This window comes from Gadus macrocephalus, chromosome 4 (genome assembly GCF_031168955.1).
Source record: "Gadus macrocephalus chromosome 4, ASM3116895v1".
In the NCBI taxonomy this organism is placed as follows: Eukaryota; Metazoa; Chordata; class Actinopteri; order Gadiformes; family Gadidae; genus Gadus; species Gadus macrocephalus.
Genome location: NC_082385.1, coordinates 26322596 through 26344920, shown reverse-complemented (window position 1 = coordinate 26344920; position 22325 = coordinate 26322596). Strand labels below are relative to the sequence as shown.

At 44.8% G+C, this 22325-nt stretch overlaps 1 protein-coding gene across 1 annotated transcript in view; it reads left to right on the top strand.

Moving 5' to 3' along the window:
- Positions 1 to 22325, top strand: part of LOC132456437 (ATP-binding cassette sub-family C member 4-like) — a 33795-nt gene that overhangs the window by 3717 nt on the left and 7753 nt on the right. Inside the window, exons 4-24 of the mRNA XM_060050785.1 lie at positions 409 to 633; positions 1124 to 1213; positions 1675 to 1838; positions 2487 to 2612; positions 2904 to 3153; positions 4640 to 4741; positions 7002 to 7091; positions 7461 to 7652; positions 8748 to 8842; positions 9179 to 9265; positions 9780 to 9876; positions 10634 to 10801; positions 11514 to 11651; positions 11907 to 11944; positions 12135 to 12232; positions 12828 to 12974; positions 13961 to 14040; positions 14343 to 14493; positions 14731 to 14850; positions 15108 to 15218; positions 15457 to 15557. Of these exons, the coding sequence (XP_059906768.1) occupies positions 409 to 633; positions 1124 to 1213; positions 1675 to 1838; positions 2487 to 2612; positions 2904 to 3153; positions 4640 to 4741; positions 7002 to 7091; positions 7461 to 7652; positions 8748 to 8842; positions 9179 to 9265; positions 9780 to 9876; positions 10634 to 10801; positions 11514 to 11651; positions 11907 to 11944; positions 12135 to 12232; positions 12828 to 12974; positions 13961 to 14040; positions 14343 to 14493; positions 14731 to 14850; positions 15108 to 15218; positions 15457 to 15557 (2670 nt within the window). The remainder of the gene's footprint in view (positions 1 to 408; positions 634 to 1123; positions 1214 to 1674; positions 1839 to 2486; positions 2613 to 2903; positions 3154 to 4639; positions 4742 to 7001; positions 7092 to 7460; positions 7653 to 8747; positions 8843 to 9178; positions 9266 to 9779; positions 9877 to 10633; positions 10802 to 11513; positions 11652 to 11906; positions 11945 to 12134; positions 12233 to 12827; positions 12975 to 13960; positions 14041 to 14342; positions 14494 to 14730; positions 14851 to 15107; positions 15219 to 15456; positions 15558 to 22325) is intronic.

The window sequence follows — 22325 nt, the reverse complement described above, 5'->3', positions numbered from 1 at the left end:
ATCTTCCAGACGTCAGATATTTACGTTATACCCACCTTCTAACACTCATAAACACATAAATATTGAAGCGCATGTTGGGCGTCTCAAAATAGATGCATACAAGTAGGGATGAACTGTTACAGATACCAGTACTTGGACTCGGGCCCGATACTGCGCTCATGAACTCATAATTTGTGAGTCTTTTTTTTTTTTCGCTTTATCACGATTTTGGACACGATAAAGCGTGGGGATAATCTTCAGATGGCTCGCGTGGGGGTGGGGGGTTGTGGCGCATCGAAGGGGTGGGAGACAAAAGTCTATCCGAACTTCAGTTCCCTTTCTGTAAATTGAACATTCAGTGAGAACTCGAAGATTCGTGTTGAAAGTAACTTAACGGATCGTCTGAAAGTAACCACTCTCTGCTCTCAGGAGGCGACCAAGATTGTCCAGCCGGTGCTGCTGGGGTACCTGTTGCGCTACTTTGAGACTTATGACCCCAATGATTACCATGGTCTGGAGCTGGCCTGCTACTACGCCCTCGGCATGTCCCTGTGCCTCCTTCTGCTGGCGGTGATGCATCACATATTATTCTTCAATATCCAAAAGGCGGGCATGAAGATACGGGTGGCCATGTGTAACATGATCTTCAGGAAGGTGAGCCTATTTGATGGGCCTTGGGCTGAGTGGGTGGGGCTTGAAACGGGCGGTAGATTACCTGCAGTTGGCTAGGGAGTGAGCTAAAGCTGCAGGGGACTTGAGCGAAGGTGAGCTGTTTCGTGAGATTAATTATTATTTATTAGTATATCATGTTTTTTTATTATTTTGCGACCGGGGTTCGATTCCTGCCCGTGGTCCTTGGCTGCATGTCTTCCCCTCTATCTCCCCCATACCTCCCTGTCTTACTCTATAATATAAAGGATAAAGCCTTTACAATTTTTAAAAGGATTTGAAGAAAGAGAGCGAGTGAGAGAATTCGGGAACCACTGTGAACTGGGTGGGGAGACAGAGATACTTTATTTTCTTGTAAATGTTTCTACAGGATAAGATCTGTGTTCACAACTGGTCAGGGTCGTGGTTTGGTAACTTATTCAAGGTAAGACCCCGGAATGTGTTAAGCATTAATGCTGTTCTTCCCTCCTTCCAGGCCTTATGTCTCAGCAACTCGGCCACAGGGAAAACGACCACGGGTCAGATTGTCAACCTCCTCTCAAACGACGTCAGCAAGTTTGACGATGTATGTGAAATCTCCACCGACCAGGATGGTTAGGCCAAGATGTTAGCCTAAAGTATAGCATTTCGATTTCTGTCTAGCTACAATAACTACCTCCTATACAGTAAAACCAACCCCCCACAGCTTGAGCAATTAGGTATTTTTTAGGGGGATCGGGAAAGGGCTGGTTAAATCATGAATCCTTCTAGCGAAGTAGACCAGTAGACTACCCCCTGAGTCTTTTACACTTGACAACGCCTCCAGATATCTCTCCTCTAGGCATCGGCGTGTTAATCGTAATAGTTTGGAAAGTACCTGGCAACCACACCGTCCCACTTATTCACGTCCCGGTTTACATTATAATTAGTGAGCTTGGAAACTAGTGTGGAGTATTTTGGTGGCCTTTGTTCCTTTTTGATGCACGGCGGTCCTCCATCATCACAAGATGGCTGCTCCTGATTTTGTTTTTTTACTTTACTCTCCAGCTTACTATTTTCCTGCACTACCTGTGGGTGGGGCCTATCCAGGTAGCGGTGGTGGTCGCCCTTCTGTGGGGAGAAATCGGCCCCTCGTGTTTGGTGGGAATAGCACTCCTCATCTTTCTGATGCCCCTGCAAACCCAGTTTGGGAGGATGTTCTCAGTTTACAGGTAACTTGTATGCTCTTCACCCAGCGACGGCTCATTCAAATTAACACCGGCAAACGTGCAGAGTCGACTTGTTTGTTATGTCTTGTGTTATGACGGCATTTCGCTTCACTTCACTCTCTCAAACAGTACCCACTGTGAGGGCTGAGCAAAGCTTTGGTTTTTTATTCCTTTTTTGGTCAAAACGATTACCAACCCATATATATTTTTGTTCGTAATATCGACATGCAATTTGTGAACGTTCACTCTCTATTGACTCTGTTTAGCCACAGTTAGTCAACCGCGTCTTGTAAACGATTGCCTGGCCTCACTGATGATATGCAAAAAGTTTAACTTACATTGCAACTTTTTTACGCAGTGTTATTGACCGTTTCAATGGTGTCAAATGTTACATCACATACATTGTAACATTAGCCCAGGTGATGCTGACTCATTCCATAAATAAAATAAATCTACCCGATTCTTTTTTTTCTCCTTTTTGTAAGTGATATGTGTTTCTTTAAGTCTAAACATATAGAAATGGACAGAAAAATGTGGGTTCAACTTTATACCTTGAGCTTTTTATTTCATTCAATTAAGGGTATTTCATCTGCACACTAATACACATAACGTTAACGTTTTCATAACGTTTTTACCCATGATGCATTGCAGGAGCAGGACGGCGGTGCTCACCGACCACAGGATTCGCACCATGAACGAAGTGGTTACCGGCATGCGCATCATCAAGATGTACGCCTGGGAGAAGCCCTTCGCGGCCCTTGTTTCGGAGTACAGAACGTAAGGTTTTAATAATTTAAAGTGTGTGTGTGTGTGTGTGTGTGTGTGTGTGTGTGTGTGTGTGTGTGTGTGTGTGTGTGTGTGTGTGTGTGTGTGTGTGTGTGTGTGTGTGTGTGTGTGTGTGTGTGTGTGTCCCAGATGCATGATGGGTGGATGTAAACTTCAACAGCGGACTATACCAACTCTAGTAAGCTCCGTCATACACTTAGCCCAACGTATAGTGTGTGCTCATACGGTCTACAGTGGAGATGAAACGAGATGCTGTCTCTACCCCCCCTGTCCCCACCATAGGGAGGAGATCGTCAACTTGATGAAGAGCTCCATGCTGCGAGCCGCAAACATGGCCACCTTCTTCTCGGCCAGCAAAATCATCGTTCTCCTCACCTTCGCTGTGTACGTGATGCTGGGCAACACCATCACGGCCAGCCGCGTGTTCGTCACCGTGTCGCTGTATGGCGGCATCCGCGTCACCGTCACGCTCTTCTTCCCCAGTGCCCTCGAGAGGCTCTTTGAGAGTCTCGTGAGCATTGAACGGATCCAGGTGAGGGGGAGCCCCCATGTTTTTCCTCAACCAGGTGTGAGGTTGATTGGCTATCAGGAGCCTGATGGGTCTAAACACCTCTGGGGGATTTTTGGGGTGCTTAAAGCATGCTCACATGTAATCAAGAGGGGTGGCAGTGGCTAAGGAAGTTGGCTGGTAACCAATTTTCAGTTTATCTCTATATCTATCTTTAAAAAAGAAAAGTTACCACAGCCAGTCTTATTTATTCTCAGTGAATCAGAAAAGACTGTCATCGTCTGTGTAACAGGTTAGGCTTACCAATAATGTTTAATGATAGAATGTCTATGGCTTGCTCGACCCACTTGCTATAAAGGAAACCGTGCGAGTGCATTTTAGGGCTTGGGTCATAAGCTGGGACCAAGGTTCTCTTCATAAAATAACCAAAAAGCTGAGCAAAGGGGAAGATTAACTTAAGTTTGTTTGGAGGCAGGCCTCTCCTAAACCGCAGATTCACTTGTGTAGGCGACTGTTTTTAAACCACTTTTAGTTGTAGTGTATAAAACGAGTGCAATTTCAATGGAGGAGCAGAAAAGTAAATATATTTACATCATTCATTTTTCAACAGAGATCAAAGTCTGCGTTCAAAGTCTGTGATCAAAGTCTGCTGGTCTGTGTTCGTTTGGTGAATTACATTGGATGTGATGCTCTGTAATTATGTATGAATGAACACGGAGAGGCATGTCCACTTAAACCCGACCCCAGACACGCACATTTGTGAAGGCAAACAAACTGCGTGGCCATGAGTGACGCTACACCTCCCTGTAGCTGCATTTCTCCCTAACTCTCTTGCCCTCTCCCCCATGCATCCCTTTGTTGTGATACTATTTGTTGAGTCATCTAAACTCAAGTATATTTGAGTTTTTAAAGAAGGCCATGATTAGGGAATGGCATCTTGGTCGCTGGCTAGGATAGAGGCTCTGCTTAGCTGGAAAACAAAGTGAATTGGAATGAACCAGAGTCGCCGGCTAGTGGTAGCTCCAGAGCAATACATATTGTAGGAGCTAATATGATTTATATTTGAAATCGTAATATTTAGACGGCAGAAGAAAATTGCTGTTTGTTGGCAGCAGAAAACAAATATTTCTGAATTATCCAAAATTTCACCTCGCCTATAATTATTTTCCAATAGTTTTGCTCTCTGACATATCATCACAGTTTGGCTTGTATATGAGGGGGTGGGGTGGGGGAGTCATGTTGCATTAAAGAAGTCAGGATGTGTGATGTTTTTTTAGACTAATGCTTTAAGTGAGTAAATGATTTGTCCATTGTGCATAATGTACGTCTGTGTCTCTGAATGGTTCTAAGTCGCTTTCAATAAAAGTCAACTAAATGTAAATTTATTTGTAATGTACACACCTTTTTTTATTTTTTTTTATTCATCAATGTATTATCTAATAATTTTACTGATGTGTTCCTTTGTTTTTTTATTGAACCTGTTTGTCTGTTTTATTTTGGTAAATTGCAGACCTTCCTGAATCTAGAGGAATTGCCCAAGAACACCAATGTGTTCTGCCAGCCAAAGGATGCCTCTGTGATCATCCAGGAACTCGTCTGCTACTGGGACAAGGTCAGCAAAACCTCTTGTTCCCTGGTGTTGGCCTAGAGGGAAGGGTTAAAGGTGCTGTAAGTAAGATGCCAGACTTGTAAAGAGAGCGAGGGAGCAGAAGAGGGCAGGCTTTTGAATCCAAACTGCCAAAACGTCCCCTCCCTCTCTGCTCTCTACTTTTCTATAGAGTGGAACCTTGTTGTTCAGTATTTGGTGGTTAGTGAGGTCCCCCCTTCACTGTAAAGCTTCTTTGAGTGTCTAGAAAAGCGCTATATCAATTCAATCCATTATTATTAATTCAAACTCATGTGATGGACTGACAAGACCGACCCCGCAAACCAATCAGGGAAAAGATGCCCTGATTAGTCAGAAATGAGCCACGAGCTCAGAGGCAGGCGCGGCTAGGAACAGATATTCTCACAGAAAATGTCACTCACTAATGGGTGGAGAGACGGATGGAGAGGACATTTCTAACAAATTACGCTCAAATTATAGCTCCAGCTTATAGCAAACTTTTAAAAATGCTGTAACACACATTTTAGTTTAAATACACTATTTATTTATTGCTTTGTTGATAATGGGTAAACAGTGAATGAAATGATTACAATTTAATGAATGAGAGATTTTTTTGTGAGAACCAGTTTGTCACTGTTCACTCAAAACGAATAGACTTTTAAAAGTTTGCGTGCCATGAAGGTATTGTCAGGGTTCCCACGTGTCCTGGAGAAACGGTATTGCATTTTTTTATTTGATTTTATTAAACCCTTATTTGATATGATCTTTTTTATGAGGGAGCCTTGGCCAAGATAGCAGCAATACAGTTTAACAACAACCTACAATAAACATTAGAACTACATAAAACAAAGCATTTAGAAGTAGGTCAGAATCATATGCCTAATGCTTCAGACCAAAATAATAATTTGTCGCCTTTTCGCGTTGTCTGCCAACAAATCACACTCCGATTTAACCTCTGGGTCCGGCCCGGGGGCCGCCAATTGAATAGCCCTGCTCTAGGGTATATATCATATAACCGCGTTGTCTGATTACAGATAATTTATTTTTTAGAATTTACCAGCTCTCGTTTTGAAGAATAATCACCATGCCATTCGTTTCAATGGGAATAGCGACGGTCTATACTTCCAACATGAAGTGTACATATTTATAATTTGAAATTCATCCCAGCCTTTATACCACAGATACTCTAGGGTCTATACAGCATATAACCGCATTGTCTGATTACAGTTTAATTCATGGTTCACGATTTACCAGCTCTGGTTTTGAAGAATAATCACTGCGCCATTCACTTCGTTGGGAATCGCAACGGTCTATACTTCCAACATAAAGTGTACATATTTATAATTTGAAATTCGTCCCAGCCTTTATACCACAGATACTATAGGGTCTATAGCATATAACTGCATTTTCTGATTCCAGTTTAATGAAACAGTAAGCTGACAGCATCCTAATTAACAACATCCTATCAAAAATCATGCGCGATCATACTGCTCGCGCATCCGCCGTGTTGATAAACAAATAATCCCCCTATAGCACGACTGCGGCCCACTTAAAAAAAATAAAAAAGAAATCATTAATTAAACGGTTAACCCTGTACACGAAAAAAATGGGGTTGTGTAACCGTTAACAATTTTTTGTAACCGTTCACACCCCTATTAGGCACTTCTTTCTCCTGCAGCGGGCAGCGCCGAGGCGGTGGTCCCTCGGCAGCGGGAAGCGGGGCTCAAGCGGGAGACATTCGCGGGCAACAATCCCTTTCTCCTCCATGTCGTAGTTCATGTACTTAGTAGTAACCCCCACAACGAGTCTCGTTGTGGAAATACCAGAGACGCAAGTCCGATGTGTTATGCGCAATAACACCAACAGCAGATCGGTTATCCAAATAACAAAGAAGTGTACAACACTTGCGAACTCATATTAATGTTAGAAAATCTCAAAGTGAAATTTTTATTTTCATCTTTAATGATAGTTCCAGCATTGTCTTGTGTCCCTCAACCATTATTACTTCTTTTTTTTTTACAAAAGTACATCCAATGGCCATCAAGTTATCTAGGGGTTTCAGGGCATTGTGCTCTGGGATCGATTCAAATCCCCTTATAAATTAATGAAGCTGTTGACGTGTGTGTGTGTGTGTGTGTGTGTGTGTGTGTGTGTGTGTGTGTGTGTGTGTGTGTGTGTGTGTGTGTGTGTGTGTGTGTGTGTGTGTGTGTGTGTGTGTGTGTGTGTGTGTGTGTGTGTGTGTGTGTGTGTTAACTCCCCTGTGCAGAACCAAGACGCACCCTCCCTCCAGAACGTCTCGTTGAGTGTCGGCTCGAGGCAGCTGGTGGCGGTGATTGGACCTGTGGGCGCCGGAAAGGTCAGGGCTCCTTTCCTTCATTATTACGGATTTTTAAATTTGCCCTCCTCAATCCCAAAGCTGTAGGAACAGGGTCCAAAATGAGTACCTGCCACCAGCTAATGACCGATTTTGAGTACCTGCCAATTGTTTAAATCGATGAGAATTAAGTATTAGAACAATTGCTTTTTAGGTACATTATTCCATTGTGGCTGGCGAAGGATAACATTTATAAAGTATTTTTTTAGCTGTTTAAGAATGCTATTACCACCAAAACCCCGAAATGCTACAGTCATTCGGCCTAGCAGGTTAGAGCATATTTTAAAAGGTTGTCAAGGAAGCAGTGCAACCATTCCAACTGAAACAGCTGTCCTCCCTCCCTTCCCTCAGTCCTCCCTGCTGAGTGCCATCCTGGGGGAGCTGCCCCTTGACAAGGGGGTGCTCAAGGTGAAGGGGCAGCTGACCTACGCCTGCCAACAGCCCTGGGTGTTCCCCGGGACAATCCGCGGAAACATCCTGTTCGGCAAAGAGCTAGACCCCGCCAAGTACGAGAAGGTGCTGCGGGCCTGCGCCCTGAAGAGGGTGAGTGGTCCGGCCTGCACCCTGACAACCTGGCTCAATCTCTGGGACTTGATGACAACCCCTCTAGGATATTTAGATTCAAATCATTGCAAGACTAATTATCATGTTCATACAGTGCTATGATGATGATGGTCTCATTGCTCATCACTACGGCCTAAGGATCATTCACAATCGGTATGTTTACATGCAAAGGGGCAACCAGTATCCAAACTGCCATGTGAGCAACTGCCATGTAATTTCAATGTAATGTATCTTCGATGCATCGCGATTCTCGCTAGAACGATTCTGTCTCGATGCAGATAAATTAATAATCGGAATGTTGCCTGCTGCAGCATTCTGTTCGCCAAAGAGGGATAATTTTTGTAATTTTAAAATTATTGAATTTATCTTCAGTGTGTATTGGCCAATCTGATTTGTCTTGACACGATTGCGATTCAGCCTACGCATAGCATGCGCGCAATCTCACAGCCAGACACAAGAACTCCTTCTAATTCAAGAGCAGCTTTTCCTTTAATGACATAGAAAAGAAAGATTAGAAATAAAATAAAACTGAAACCTATTTTTTGCATGCTTCCATATTGTGTTGTAATGCAAGCTGCATTGATTATTGCATTATTCATAGAAAGTCATATTTGTGAAAAAAAAGCTATCTTATCTAATTATGAAATATTAGATAAGATAATTCATCTGTTGATGTCTTTAATGATCATCACAAAAGTAGGAAGTGATTAGCAAACTCTGAGTAGCAAACCCAGATGTCTATATATATTTTTGAAAATCACGCATGGAAATGTACATAAAAAAATTGTTGATCGATAATCGCTTCAGAATCGAATCGTTGACCTCATAATTGGAATCGAATCGTGAGGTGCCAAGAGATTCCCACCCCTAGATTAACACCAGGACGTAAATCAAAATGACATTGACCATTAGTCTCGATGCAATCAGTGCTACAACCCATGTTTCCGTGCAATGCGGGACACAGATAGGTTTATTTTGATAACGTGACAGTTATCATTTTGTCGCAGTTGTGTCCTGATACAACATCTTACAGCCGTGAGATCTGCTGCTGAAGTTCTTTTCCACTTGCTCCAGGACATGGAGCTGCTGCCAGACGGGGACCTGACTCTGATCGGGGACCGGGGAGCCACACTCAGTGGGGGGCAGAAGGCTCGCGTCAACCTGGCCAGGTGAGTCTGATGCTCACCTCAGCTGAACCCTGGAGAGGTGAACCCAGGGGGCGGAGCTTAAAGGACGATACCATCCTGACTGTTCAAACCAATGTTACCGACTCCCCTGGCCTCACTAAATGACTATCTTGTCCTGATTCGGCAGTTTCTTTATGACTGTTTTTTGTCAATTTTTTTTTTCCAAACCACATGGTTGACTGCTCTAGTACTGTAGTACCACATCTTTAACTGCTATAGTACTGTAGTACTACAGTATCTATTCTGAATTCACTGTAAATCGTCTTTGATTAAAGCATCAGCTAAATCATATATATATATATATTGTGTGTGTTTCAGAGCTGTGTACCAGGATGCTGACATCTATCTCCTTGACGACCCTCTCAGTGCCGTGGATGGCGAGGTCGGGAGGCACCTGTTTGAAAAGTAAAAAAACCTCTTGTATGGTTAATAATAATCCTACACATTTTTGCACTAGCATGCTTCTACTAGTATATCTTGAGTAGTGGCTTTTTTTTTTTACCTTGAAAGACAACACCTCTGGCCCATCCTCTTGTGTGAGGAGATGGCTGAGGGAGGTCCATGAATTGTAGTGTGTGACTTGAATTGACATATCTGCGGTAGAAGCAAAAAACTCTGGCTGGAAGTTTTGAATAGCTCCGGTAGGGCAGCCTGTGCGGGATGGCGTATTCACTCTACCTGGTAGCCTAATATCCCGCACGTTCTGTGTAGAGGACGTTTTTGGATCAACAGCACTATATTTCATTGTCTTTTGGACACAATTTAAACAAATTCAGGCACTCAACGTGTGTGTGTGTGTGTGTGTGTGTGTGTGTGTGTGTGTGTGTGTGTGTGTGTGTGTGTGTGTGTGTGTGTGTGTGTGTGTGTGTGTGTGTGTGTGTGTGTGTGTGTGTGTGTGTGTGTGTGTGTCTCCTTCCAGGTGTATCTGTGGTATTCTGAAGGACAAGCCCAGGATCCTGGTCACCCATCAGCTGCAGTACCTGAAAGCCGCCGACCAGATCCTGGTTCTCAAGGAGGTCTGTCGACCCCTCCTCCCCTGTCCAATCACAGAGCAGTCCACACGTCATTTTTGCTCATGCATGGCAAAACCAGACCAAACACACACACAGCTCTTAACTTACTCTAAACGTCTGTTATGGCTAGGTACCGAACCTTAACCCTTTTGAGAAGGGAACAAAACAAAAAAACAACTGTAAGACAGGACACATCAATGTAATATTAATGAATAAAATATTTTGATTCACATAAACTATGGTGTATTTCGTTCAGCCACTCATTAAAAAACAATTGCAAACATGATTTGGGTGGTTGAGATGTTTATGACGTGTTTTGCACATCATTTTCAGGCACTAGCTACTAGTTAAGACCAACGCAGACAATGATTTACAAACAGATAAGTTATGGTGGTGAACCAGCGCTTCATGCACCAATACCCAACACTGCCACGCCACACCAAGTCCATGATTCTCCATAATCAACATGAGTACAAACCATATTTTGATTTGGCTAGTTTTCTATGCACAAATCCAGTTAATACAAATCCAATCAGTGATCTGAGTTTCTCTCTCTGTTCAGCCATGTATTGCTTGTTATTAAAAGTTTTTCAAATTAAATTTAACTGATCTAGGCTGAATAGCATATAGGTTTCGGGTTTCCATGGAAAGTAAGAGAAGACAAAAAAATAGATTTTGTTATGGGAACTGAGAGCCAGATGATGTTATTGTTGATGTTAATGTGAAACGTTGGTCAACCCCTGCGGTGCCTCCATCACAGGGTAACGTGGTGGCCCAGGGGGGGTATACAGACCTGCAGAGGTCTGGACTGGACTTCACCTCTCTGCTGAAACACGAGGAGGAAGGGGAGGGGAAGTTGGAGGAGTTGGCACGCAGCCGAACAGTCTCCTGCAACTCCTCGCCCAATGAAGAAGCAGACCAGCTGCCGGTGGGACTTTCAATTCATTTCAAAATACTTTGTTTGTCCCCAGGGAGCAATTGAAGGCACATAGAGCAGCAACAAAGGATAAAGGTTAGGTGAAAACATAGAAACAAAAACAAAGTGTTGTTAGTTAACCGATAGTATTACACATACATAAAACTCTCTTAAAAATGTAAAAAGTGCGACACATGACAGGAATATAGAGTGATTCTAACTAAGTCCCAACATTTTCTGATGCTTAGTCAGTCTCTTTGATGCTAAGCATTTATATCTTGACACTAACCGTGTTTGCTTGTGATGCAAAGGGTTAGGGTTAGGGTTAGGGTGAGGGTCAACCCTAAACCTAACCCCAACCATAACCAATCGGAGGAGAGGCATTCTAACCAATCACAGGCGAATCAGAGGCGAAAAAGGCGGTACTTGCCCCTACCATCCTACGGAAAAAATATTTGCTCACAGGGTCCTATGTTCCCCGGTCACATAGAAAGTGGGGAACATAGGACCCAGGGAACATAGGACCCAGGGAACATAGGACCCAGGGAACATAGGACCCGGGGAACATAGATACGCTCCCCACTGTTCTTACGCTAACACTGTCTATTGATGGGAACACTGTGCCTCAAATGTTACCACTGCTTAGAAGGTAGATTAGCTGCTACATTAGGGCCACTATCTAAGCCGCTGCACTAGTAACAGTGTTATTAATTCATCTCTAAAGGCAGAACGTACCCAAACAGCTGTGGAGGAGGGCCGATCGCAGGGGAATATCAGCACGGACATGTACTACAAGTACTTGCGTGCTGGAGCGAACATCTTTGTTCTGGTAGTGCTCTTTGTGGTCAACATAGTCGCTCAGGTAAGCTAAATGCTTACTGCCAGCCTTTGCCAAGCACATGCATTTTGTATTCCATCTCTTGAGCCCATCCAAAATCCAAAGAAGTCTTGAAACAAGGAGTGTTTTATGTGCCGAAAGCACATTCAGAATTCTTTCATATTCTTGTGCTAAATTTCTGAATACATCATGAGCAGAATCTAGCGAATGGTATCTGGTAGGTGAATTGTCAATAAAAAAAGTTTTTTTGTAATGATAACTTTTTTTTCTTCCATGTAGGTGGCCTACATCCTTCAGGACTGGTGGTTGTCTGAATGGTAAGTATGTAAGCATTCAAATTTGTTTCTTTAGATTTAACAGCCAACTTGAATTAATGATTAAAAACCTTAAAGATGAATCAATATCAATAGAAACTGGGATTGTAAATAGGCATCTCGTTTGGCTCTAGTCTCGACGGTCAGCATTAAAAGAGGCATAACAATGGGTTTGTGACCTTATTTTCCTCAGGTCCGATAGGCAAGGCAGCCTGACGGCCGACATAAATAACAACATCACCAACGCCACCGAGGTGTTGGATATACCCTTTTACCTGGGAATATACGGAGGTGAGGAAAAAAAACAACGATTTTGTTTTTCACAGCGCAGACATAGCTAGCACACAGATGGCAAACACAGCTCGCCTTAATGAGATGGATCCCATTTGCTGTGATCCATCCAATTCACTAGTCTGTCTAGTCACTTTGCAGAAACTTAGATTGGTGACCCTGAATTAAGAGGGAAACGCTGTTTTCACTAGGTAAAGTAGGTAAAAACACAGGTGTAGCTCTTGCCATAAATAATGGTTCAGTTTAATTGAGGTACAGCAGTGCACTTCTATAGACACAAGCAGTCATTTAAATATACATTGACTATGCTGATTCTGCGACAGACATAAATATAAACCAACCCAATGCTAAGAGTAACAGGAAGATACTTTATCCTTCAAATGACTCGCTGTGAAATGTGTTCACAGCGAGTGTCCAGAAAGTGTGTGTAGTGTTTCACATAAAAAATAAAATGTTTTGTTTTTTCATTTGTATGTTTTGAAGTTCAGAGGGACACTGTATTGATGAAACATACTGTATAAATAAATAAAACATATTCTGTGTATATATTTGTGGCTCAGGGTCATTGCAAAACACTGTGCTGATGTGTTTTCAGGTCTGACTGCAGCCACGCTACTTTTTGGGCTTGTCAGGGCAATGCTCTTCTTCTATGTGCTGGTGAAGAGCACGGAGACCCTGCACAAACGCATGTTCGACACCATATTGCGAGCGCCCGTGCACTTCTTCGACGTGAACCCCATAGGTAGGAGAAGCAGAGTGTGTACCCCGCTGCTTACACTGCAGAAGTTTGTTATTATTGTAATCTGGATGGAGTGATTCATGTCAAGATGTAAATCCAAAATTTGTGATTGTTTGGTTTAATAAGAGAAAACTAATGTTGATTAAAATGAAATGGTTATATCTAAATATTGGTAAATATACATTTCCTAAAGTGTGTGTGTGTGTGTGTGTGTGTGTGTGTGTGTGTGTGTGTGTGTGTGTGTGTGTGTGTGTGTGTGTGTGTGTGTGTGTGTGTGTGTGTGTGTGTGTGTGTGTGTGTGTGTGTGTGTGTGTGTGTGTGGAAAAAGTGTATTTTTTTACATACACATTGTGGCGACTCGGCCCCAGGAATGTCTCTATTTACCAAACGCCCAGGTCCGTTCAAAGCCAACAAGAGGCATTTATTCAATGCATAGCAGAAAAACCCGGGGGTCGGTGCCCAACGCGGGATAAACGGAAATAATACAAATGGCTCCGTGAGCCATGGAGAAGTCACTGCTAATTGTCTCTCCGGCCGGGCTGGTCTTGTTCCCGGAGAGGGAGGTTGCTCCCGTCTGGGCTGCTGTGCCGGCGGGGCGTTCCTCAGCGACGAGTGTAGTCCTTGCGTGCGGCTCCCTCGGGAACGCTTGGGAAAGGTCCGCTAGACCAACTTGTCGGCCTGCCCGTATCGGGTCCTGGAGGTTTCCTGGGTCTCTCGTGCTCCCAGTTCTCTCGTCTAAGAGAAACTTTCACGGCTCCGACTGGTGGATATCGGCGGTATACACCCTCCACCACCTCTCCCTCTGGCCAGGGGGTTTGGGACCGGGGTTGCCACAACATGTGCTTCAGTGAATTGAAAGAAAAAATTAATCAATGAAGAAAAATAAACATGGCTGTAGGAATGATATTAATTCTGTGTGTTTGACGTTGGACATTTCTCAGAGAGTCTCGTCCTGACGTGGTTTTCTGCATTTGTTCTGTGTGGTTCAGGCAGGGTTCTGAACCGGTTCTCCAAGGACATCGGCCAGATGGACGTGTTGCTACCCATCACCTTTGTGGACGCCTTCCAGGTACTGTTCTCAAACATTGCCTTGTACACCTTGAGGTTATCGGCCCCTTGGTCATTGAAACCTGCAGGAATAATGTTATTAAATTATGCTGGTCAATTATTAGACTATACGGCCCTTTTGAGCATATTTTTTTGGTGGATTTGGTGGAAGATTTTTTACCGATGCTGTTAATGTTATTTCTAGTGCACGGGCATGTAGTGCACCAATCAGAATCTAGTTTAACGTCACTTGTGGGATAAAGATACAGATGGAAAGATGAGGTTCAATGCAGTAAATGTTTTTTTCTGTGTTGTCTCGGGCAGATCATTCTGCAGACGATCGGTGTGATTGTGGTTTCGGCGATGGTCATTCCCTGGATCTTAATCCTGGTCGTACCACTCCTCATAATCTTTTTGTTCCTCCGCCGCTACTTCCTGCAAACCTCCAGGGACATAAAGCGACTTGAGGGGACCAGTAAGTCTCCCCCATGCTTGCTTTGGCTCCATGTCTGTTAAAGCGAAGACCTTTGCAGTGGTCCATCATGTTTACCAGTCTATCTTGTCAAACATTAAGTTAAAACCCAAATGTCTTGACGACCTAGTGCCACGTGGTTTACCATACAAGTATCACATGATATGATCTTCTAAAAGGGGGTTTACCTCCCTGCCCTATGGGAGGTCAACTTCCTGCTCCTTGTGCTCCTTCCTGCAGCTCGAAGTCCCGTGTTCTCCCACCTGTCCTCCTCGCTACAGGGCCTGTGGACCATCAGGGCCTTCAGAGCCGAGCAGCGCTTCCAGAACGTGTTTGACGCCCACCAGGACCTGCACTCAGGTGCCCCCCCCCTTTTCTCTGATGCCATGGAATCACTGTACTATAGCACGATTTTCTGCGATAGATCAAACAAAAGCATCATGTGACTGTTTTAGGTCACGACCGAATTCTAAAATGAATTCTTACTTTTCTCTTGGCTGCCATTTAAACGTAGACAAATCAAGATCAAGATCAGATCAAATCGGCCTAAGTGAACCCCTGTGACTGATTTGGTGTGTTCTGTCTGCTATAATACGAAGTTTAACTTTTGCATTCAGAGACCTGGTACCTGTTCCTGACCTCTTCCCGTTGGTTCGCCATGCGCCTGGACCTGTTGTGCGCCGTCTTTGTCATCATCCTCATATATGCCTGTGTGCTGCTCCGAGATAGTAAGAAAGCTCTGTTCGAACCCCCTCCTGTGTTCCAGGTTAAATTCCCCTTCTGCACTTCCATGGTTCTGGGTTCATATCCCTTCTCAACCAATAGGGTTCTGGGTTTAAGAAGATCCTTTTGGGATTGAGGTGCCTCAACACAAAAGCTATCAAAGCCCATCAAATGACTGGCCTGAGCTCTCTCAATGCATGTTTGTTGGTGGCATAACATGTCATGCTTTTGTTCCTCTGTTAGACCTAGGTGCAGGGGATGTGGGGCTGGCTTTGTCCTACGCAATCACCCTCATGGGGATGTTCCAGTGGGGAGTCCGGCAGTCAGCGGAAGTGGAGAACTTGGTAAGTCTGTGGGTAGATACACTGCGGTTATTCTAAAGTCTGATGGCCAACAAGCTCATATCTGGGTATACTTTCGAATCGTATTTGTTTCGACCAATCATTGTGCTGGTGGTTAGGATCTGCAAGCACGTTCAATGGTTTTTAAATCAATACCGTGTGGAATGGCCACTGAAGTGCTACATTCAAAGTCCCCCTTTGATACTTCATTCACTCACGCAATTTAGTTTTCTTAAAAAAAAAGAGGTAGATACTGACAAAAGAGGAAACAAGGCATAACTCCGCCCCTTTCAGTTTCTTTCCCAGGCTCTGCCGTCCCCCCTAGAAGTTCTGCTGTGACATACAAGGACTGGTGGATCCCAATTTATGGTGTGATCCAGATGCCTCGGACACCAGCCTTCAGAGTTGCAAGTGGGGAAATCTCCCAGCTTTATTGCGGCATTTCACGGAGGCACGCGTCCTTTTGGTCGGACACCCTTGAATTCTGAGAGTATACAGAGTTCAGTGATGACACTCTCCACTAAAAAAAGCTGCGCCCGTGAAGAGATTTATTTTCTTTGAATTTGTATCACGTCATTTTAATGGTGATTTTTAAATGCTCTTACACACTTGATTACATTGCAACTTTATTCCGGTCCGGAATTTATGCATTGCAGGGTCTTGCTGTGTGTGTGCAATACAATGTAAAGAGCTGGTTTGCTGAAGAGGCTAATGTAGCTAACAATAAACAACGACTAGCCAATTTAGTGTCACAATTAGGGATGCACGATATATCGGCAGTGATATCGTTATCGGCCGATGTTAGTCATTTTTTAACATATCGGCATCGGCCCGATAAGTCAAATCATTATATACATTATCGTGGCGAAATACAGTTTCTGTTGCGTTTTATTTGGCGTTCCGTAATCCCGGAAACCAGAACCGGAAGCGGATATGTTTATATTTGGTTGTAGTCTTTTCGCTCGGTTCTCCGGATCAACAGTCTAGTCGTAATTTCTTGAACCCAGAAATGTTGAGTACCCTAAAGTTTTATTGCAGAAATGTCATCTATAGGCCAAATGGATGGAATTGAACTTGGTTGCCAAAAGTTGCACTTTGGGCAATTTGCATAATTTGCATAATAAGCACATTTAGGCGAGACACCACAGGTGAATAGGGTAAAAAAATTAAATAACAGATATCACCATGAAACTTTCTTAGTTGATTACTTATGTTAAGATGAGAAAAAAATGTATTGCATGTTTTTGGTATTTTAATTTTAAAATATGCAATGAGGACTTATCTCATAAAATCTCATACAAAGATGCAAAATAACTATATACAGCATGCACATACACAGAAACCAAAAATAATTATATACAGCAAAAGACAGAACTTTATACAGCATGCACACAGACAAACACACAATAACTATATACAAGACCTATATACAGCAAAAGAAAGAACTATATTACACAGCATGCTTACAGGACACACACAATAACTATATACAAGAACAGCATGCACACACACAGACGCTGTAAAATAACTATATGTAGCACACTTCTTTTCTTTTGTTGTCCATCGAGTCCGATGATGACGTCCATCTTTGTCTTTTACCGGTGAGTTCTCTGATGGCTAAATAGCCCAATCCTGGATCCACAGGCTCTGTTGCAGGTAGGGCATGTATACATGGTATTGGTGTTGCTGGCAGTCATGGGTGTGGGTGTGTTTCTCCTGAGCCTTCTTTGATGTCTTCTGGCAGTCCTTTCTTCCTCCAATGTATTGGTCCCATCTAGACACAGCTGCCGCCAGGTGTTGCGGTCAGCAGCCATGTTCTCCAGGTCTCCAGGTTTTATTTTGCACTTTTTAAGCGCCACTTTCATCTGGTCTTTAAAGCGTTTCTTTGGACCTCCAGCAGAGCGCTGGCCTTGGTGTAGCTGGCCATATAACACTCTGCGGGGCAGACGGTTGTAGGGCATCCTTGTCACATGCCCCAGCCAACGCAGTTGGTGCCGAGTGATTGTGGCCTCAATACTTTGGCAGCCTGTCCTCCGAAGGATCTCAGTGTGCGGCACTCGGTCACGCCAAGTGATTCCTAGGATGCGCTGCAGACAGCGGATGTTAAACTGTTCCAGGGACTTGATGTGGCGGCTGTAAGTAACCCAGGCTTCACAGCTGTAGAGGAGGGTGGTGATGCAGATTGCTTGGTAGACACTGATTTTTGTGTTTAAATGAAGGTTCTTGTTCTGAAAAACCCGGCGCCTGAGTCTCCCATAGGCAGCTGATGCTTGATTTAACCTGTTTTGGACCTCACTGTCAATGCTGTTGTCTCCAGATATAATGCTCCCCAGGTATTTGAAAGATGGAACAACTGACAGTTTTTCCCCTGCTACAGTGAAGATGGGGGGTGTGGGTGGGATGTTAGTACTCCATTGGCAGATTACCTCTGTTTTGGCTGTATTGATGGTCAACCCCATCCTGCTGTATGCCCTAACTGCTGCATCTAGAACAGACTGGAGGCCTTGTGGAGAGTGAGATACAATAGCACAATCATCTGCATACTGCATCTCAAGTATCCTTACTTTATGCAGTTTGGTTTTCGCCTGCAGCCTCCTGATGTTAAAGAGGTTACCATCCAGCCTATACTCTACTGTCACCCCACTGTTTTCTTCAATACCCTTGTGCAGAAGCTGGGTGACGCATAAGAGGAAGATGTTAAAAAGCATTGGTGCCAATACACACCCTTGTCTTACCCCTGTGCACACTGGGAAAGGGTTAGACACTTGACCTCTTATGGACACCCTAGCAGTCATTCCATCGTGAAATTGACAGAGGATGTTGACGAACTTGATGGGGCAACCAATCCGCATTAGGACATCCCACAAGAGATCTCTCTTCACAGTGTCGAAGGCTTTGGATAGGTCGACAAAAACCATAAACAAGTCTTTATGTTGCTCCCTGCACTTTTCTTGGAGTTGCCGAGTTGTGAAGACCATGTCGACTGTGCTCCTGTTCTTTCTAAACCCGCACTGTGACTCGGGTAGCATTGAGTCAGTGATGTTGTTAATGAGCCTTCGAAGCATCACCTTGGCCAGGACCTTGCCTGCCACAGCAAGAAGTGATATGCCCCTATGGTTACCACAGATGGCCTTATCACCTTTGTTCTTAAATATGGTAACAATGCTGGCATCTCTCCATTGTTGTGGGATGTTTTCATCAGCCCAAACCTTGGTGATGTACTGGTGTAATGTTCTTGTGCACAGATACCCTCCCTGTTTAAGCAGTTCTGCAGGGATATTGTCAGAGCCGGGAGACTTGTTATTCTTCAGGGTGCGGACAGCTGACAGAACTTCCAGGAAGGTTGGAGGTTGGCTGAGGTGGTCCATAGAGGGAAATTCAGGCAGTTCCTTCAAGATAGTGAAGTCTGCATCAGAATTCTGATTCAGCAGTGTATTAAAATGCTCAGCCCACCTCCCTAGGATGCTTTCCTGGTCTTTCAGGACTTTAAGCCCATCTGCTGATTTCAGGGGAGTGATGCAGTGACTTCTTGGGCCGTAGATAGACTTCACTGCGTTGTAGAAATTGTGCATATCATTTATATCGGCGAATGACTGAATTTCCTGTGCCTTCTCCGTCCACCACTCGTTCTGCATGGTCCGCAGAGTTTTCTGCACTTCCTGTCGAGCTTTCTGCCATCGCTGCCTGGTAGTGCTGGATGAGGGGTTATTTAGGGTTTCCTGATGTGCTTTGTGCATGTTGCTTAGCAGGTTATGGATTGACTCAGAGTTGTTATTAAACCAGTCTTGATGGTTCTTGCTTTTAAAGCCAATCGTTTGGGCTGCTGCTTCATGAAGGGCTGCAGTAACAGCGGTCCACTGTTGTTCTGTGGCATTTTCACCACTCAAGAGAAGTTCCAGCTCCCCTAGTTTCTCTGCCAGGGAGCGACGGAACTCGTTCCTAGTCATGGTGTCTTCCAGACGGGCACAGTCTAAGCGCCTCCTACTGGATCCACGTTTCCGCATCGGGGGACGCACTTTCATGAGGACCTTGGTCATTATCATGCGATGATCTGTCCAGCATTCTGCACCTCTCATGGCCCGGGTTAGACGAACATCTCTGATGTCGCTACGCCTCACGATGATATAGTCAATCAGGTGCCAATGTTTTGAACGTGGGTGCATCCATGATGCTTTAAATTTTGCTGGAAGATGGTGTTAGTTATGGTCAGGTTGTGCTCAGAGCAGAGGGTGAGTAGCCTCATACCATTTGAGTTGGCCTGACCAATCCCATGCCTGCCAAGTACTCCCTTCCATATACCACTGTCCTGCCCAACTCGAGCGTTGAAGTCCCCAAGCAAGAAGATCTTATCGTTCTTTGGGACCCGGTGGAGAGCCTCATCCAGTGCTTGGTAAAAGGAGTCTTTAGACTCACTATCGGATGTTAGGGTTGGAGCATACACGCTGAGTAGCGTGGCATAGCGGTTCTTCTCCAGGGGGATACGGATGGTCATCAGTCTCTCACTGATGCCCACAGGTGTTTCAGTGAATTTTGGCAGTAGTGTGTTCTTAATGGCCAGTCCCACACCGTGCAGATGTTGTCCACCTTGGGGATAGCCTTTCCAGTAGAAAGTGTAGCCCATGCCCTCTTCTGTTAGAGACCCCTCATCAAGTAGCCTGGTTTCACTCAGGGCAGCGATGTCGATATTATAGCGGCTCAGCTCGGCCGCAACCAGGGCTGTCCTTCTATGAGGTCGATCAGATTTGCCAAAGGAGTCCAGGAGGGTTCTTACATTCCATGATGCCAGTTTGAGGTTATATTTGTTTCTTCTGTTTCGACCGCAGAAGTGGAATGACCCGACAGGTGCGGTAGCCTGTCCAGGTGTAGGCTGAGTGAGCAATTTTTAGGCCACCTTTTCTAGGCCCTTCCTCGCTTGAGGTGAGCAGTGCGGTCCCTAAATAGGGGCTGCTCAGTCGCACAGGGGTCTGCCGAGAACAGCTGCCACTCAACCCCAGCTGTTGGCGACCCATACCCTGTGCCGCTGACGTGCAGGGTTTTGACTAAGAGCTCCCAGTCTATTCAAACCTGCTCCCGTCGTCAGACACCCCAACGCCGCCAGACTTCAACCAGATGTAGATCCAGGTAAAGATTCACCGTTGGTCAAAGGTGGAAACCTGCGCAAAAGAGCATTTTAAAGTGCTGGAGGAGGTGCGCTATCTCCAATGGCACTATCTTCACCAAGATGGGGTGGGTATGGTGGCATGGGTAAGCCCAGGACGACCAGCTCCCCATCCTAGCTGCAGGAGGCTGCCGGGACCTAGCTCATATTTAGGCCCGCCTATTGCGCACCGCCAGCGCGTGATTTTCTGTTGGGGGATGCTCCCTTAGCCTTTGTCTTAAGAGACTAACCCACAAGGCAGTGGGGCTATTTGCCCATAGCTGGGGCAGTGGTTGACGGGCGTCAGGGCATATCCACTGCATGGTGGGCCTGCACACCACATCTCTGGGGCCCACTGCTGCTCCGAGATCCCCTGCAGTTTAGCCTGGGACTGCAAGGTACCCAGTTACCGTGTCTGGCCACGAGGAGGCACTGCAGAAGTCTTGGTGGTGGAGAGGCTGTGTACTGGCGGAGGAGGCTTACGCACTCGGCTCCTCTTTTCACCCCTGAGGAGGCTAGCCAGCGGCGGTAGCTAAAAGCAGAAAGTTGCAAGCAGAAAGCAGCATGCGCTAACTACAAGCACCTCTACACTACTGCACTAGGCGCTTCACACACACCCTGTGTGAGGCTCCATTGGCAGATGGAGACACACACACACACACACACACACACACACACATATATATATATATATATATATATATATATATATATATATATATATATATATATATATATATATATATATATATATATATATATATATATATATTACAACAAGAACCACACAATCCCACTCAATAGCCTTCACCATCTTCATCATTTGTTTCCTCTTTCCCTTCAGTCTCATCTTCTTGGTCTTTTTTGGTATGTACATGTATTGTGAATGGGTTGCAGCAGCAGGCCTCACACCCTTCACACTTGCAGTAGTCAGTGCAACGGATACTTGCAGCATGGCAGCTGCAGTTTCCTTTGCTGCAGGCCTTCAATGTGCTGCAGGTACAGCTGGTGACATCAAGCAGATTTATTGGAGCCACTGCCTGGATGGCAAGAGCGGGCATGACAGCCCCTTCTTTAGCAACCTCCCACCCAAACTTACTGATGTCTCTGGCCTCTGCAGGAGGCTCTCTCTGACCTGCAGCCTTCCACAACATGACCTGAAGATGAGCACGCAGTATGTGCAGCATCAGGTTGACATCAGTTGGAGGAAGCTTCTTAAGTTTGGGAAGCTTTTTGCTGCCACTGTAGATCTGGTAGCGAGTGTTACTCATCGACTTGGCCTTCTTCTGCCCATACAGTGCGATAAAGAACTCAGTCCCAGTATCTTTTAGGTCACTATGAGTGGCATCAGGTTCCCCAAGCACAGTATTGAGACCAGGAATGTTTTTTCCTAGGAGTACTTTCAGCACAGATGTCTTGCCCTTCCCACAGGGATAGGAGGCAGTGTCACATCCCGACAGCGCATGCATCCCCCAGGAGACCTTGACAGCTGTCACCCAATCCTCTGATGGTGGCATTTATATCCAGGCTGGTGCCATTCCACTTCTCCATCTGCACTGTTGATTGAACATTGGCCTTCCATGCCCAGTACACCAACAGAACAAATACGTCAGTGTCATCAGTTAGGATACGTA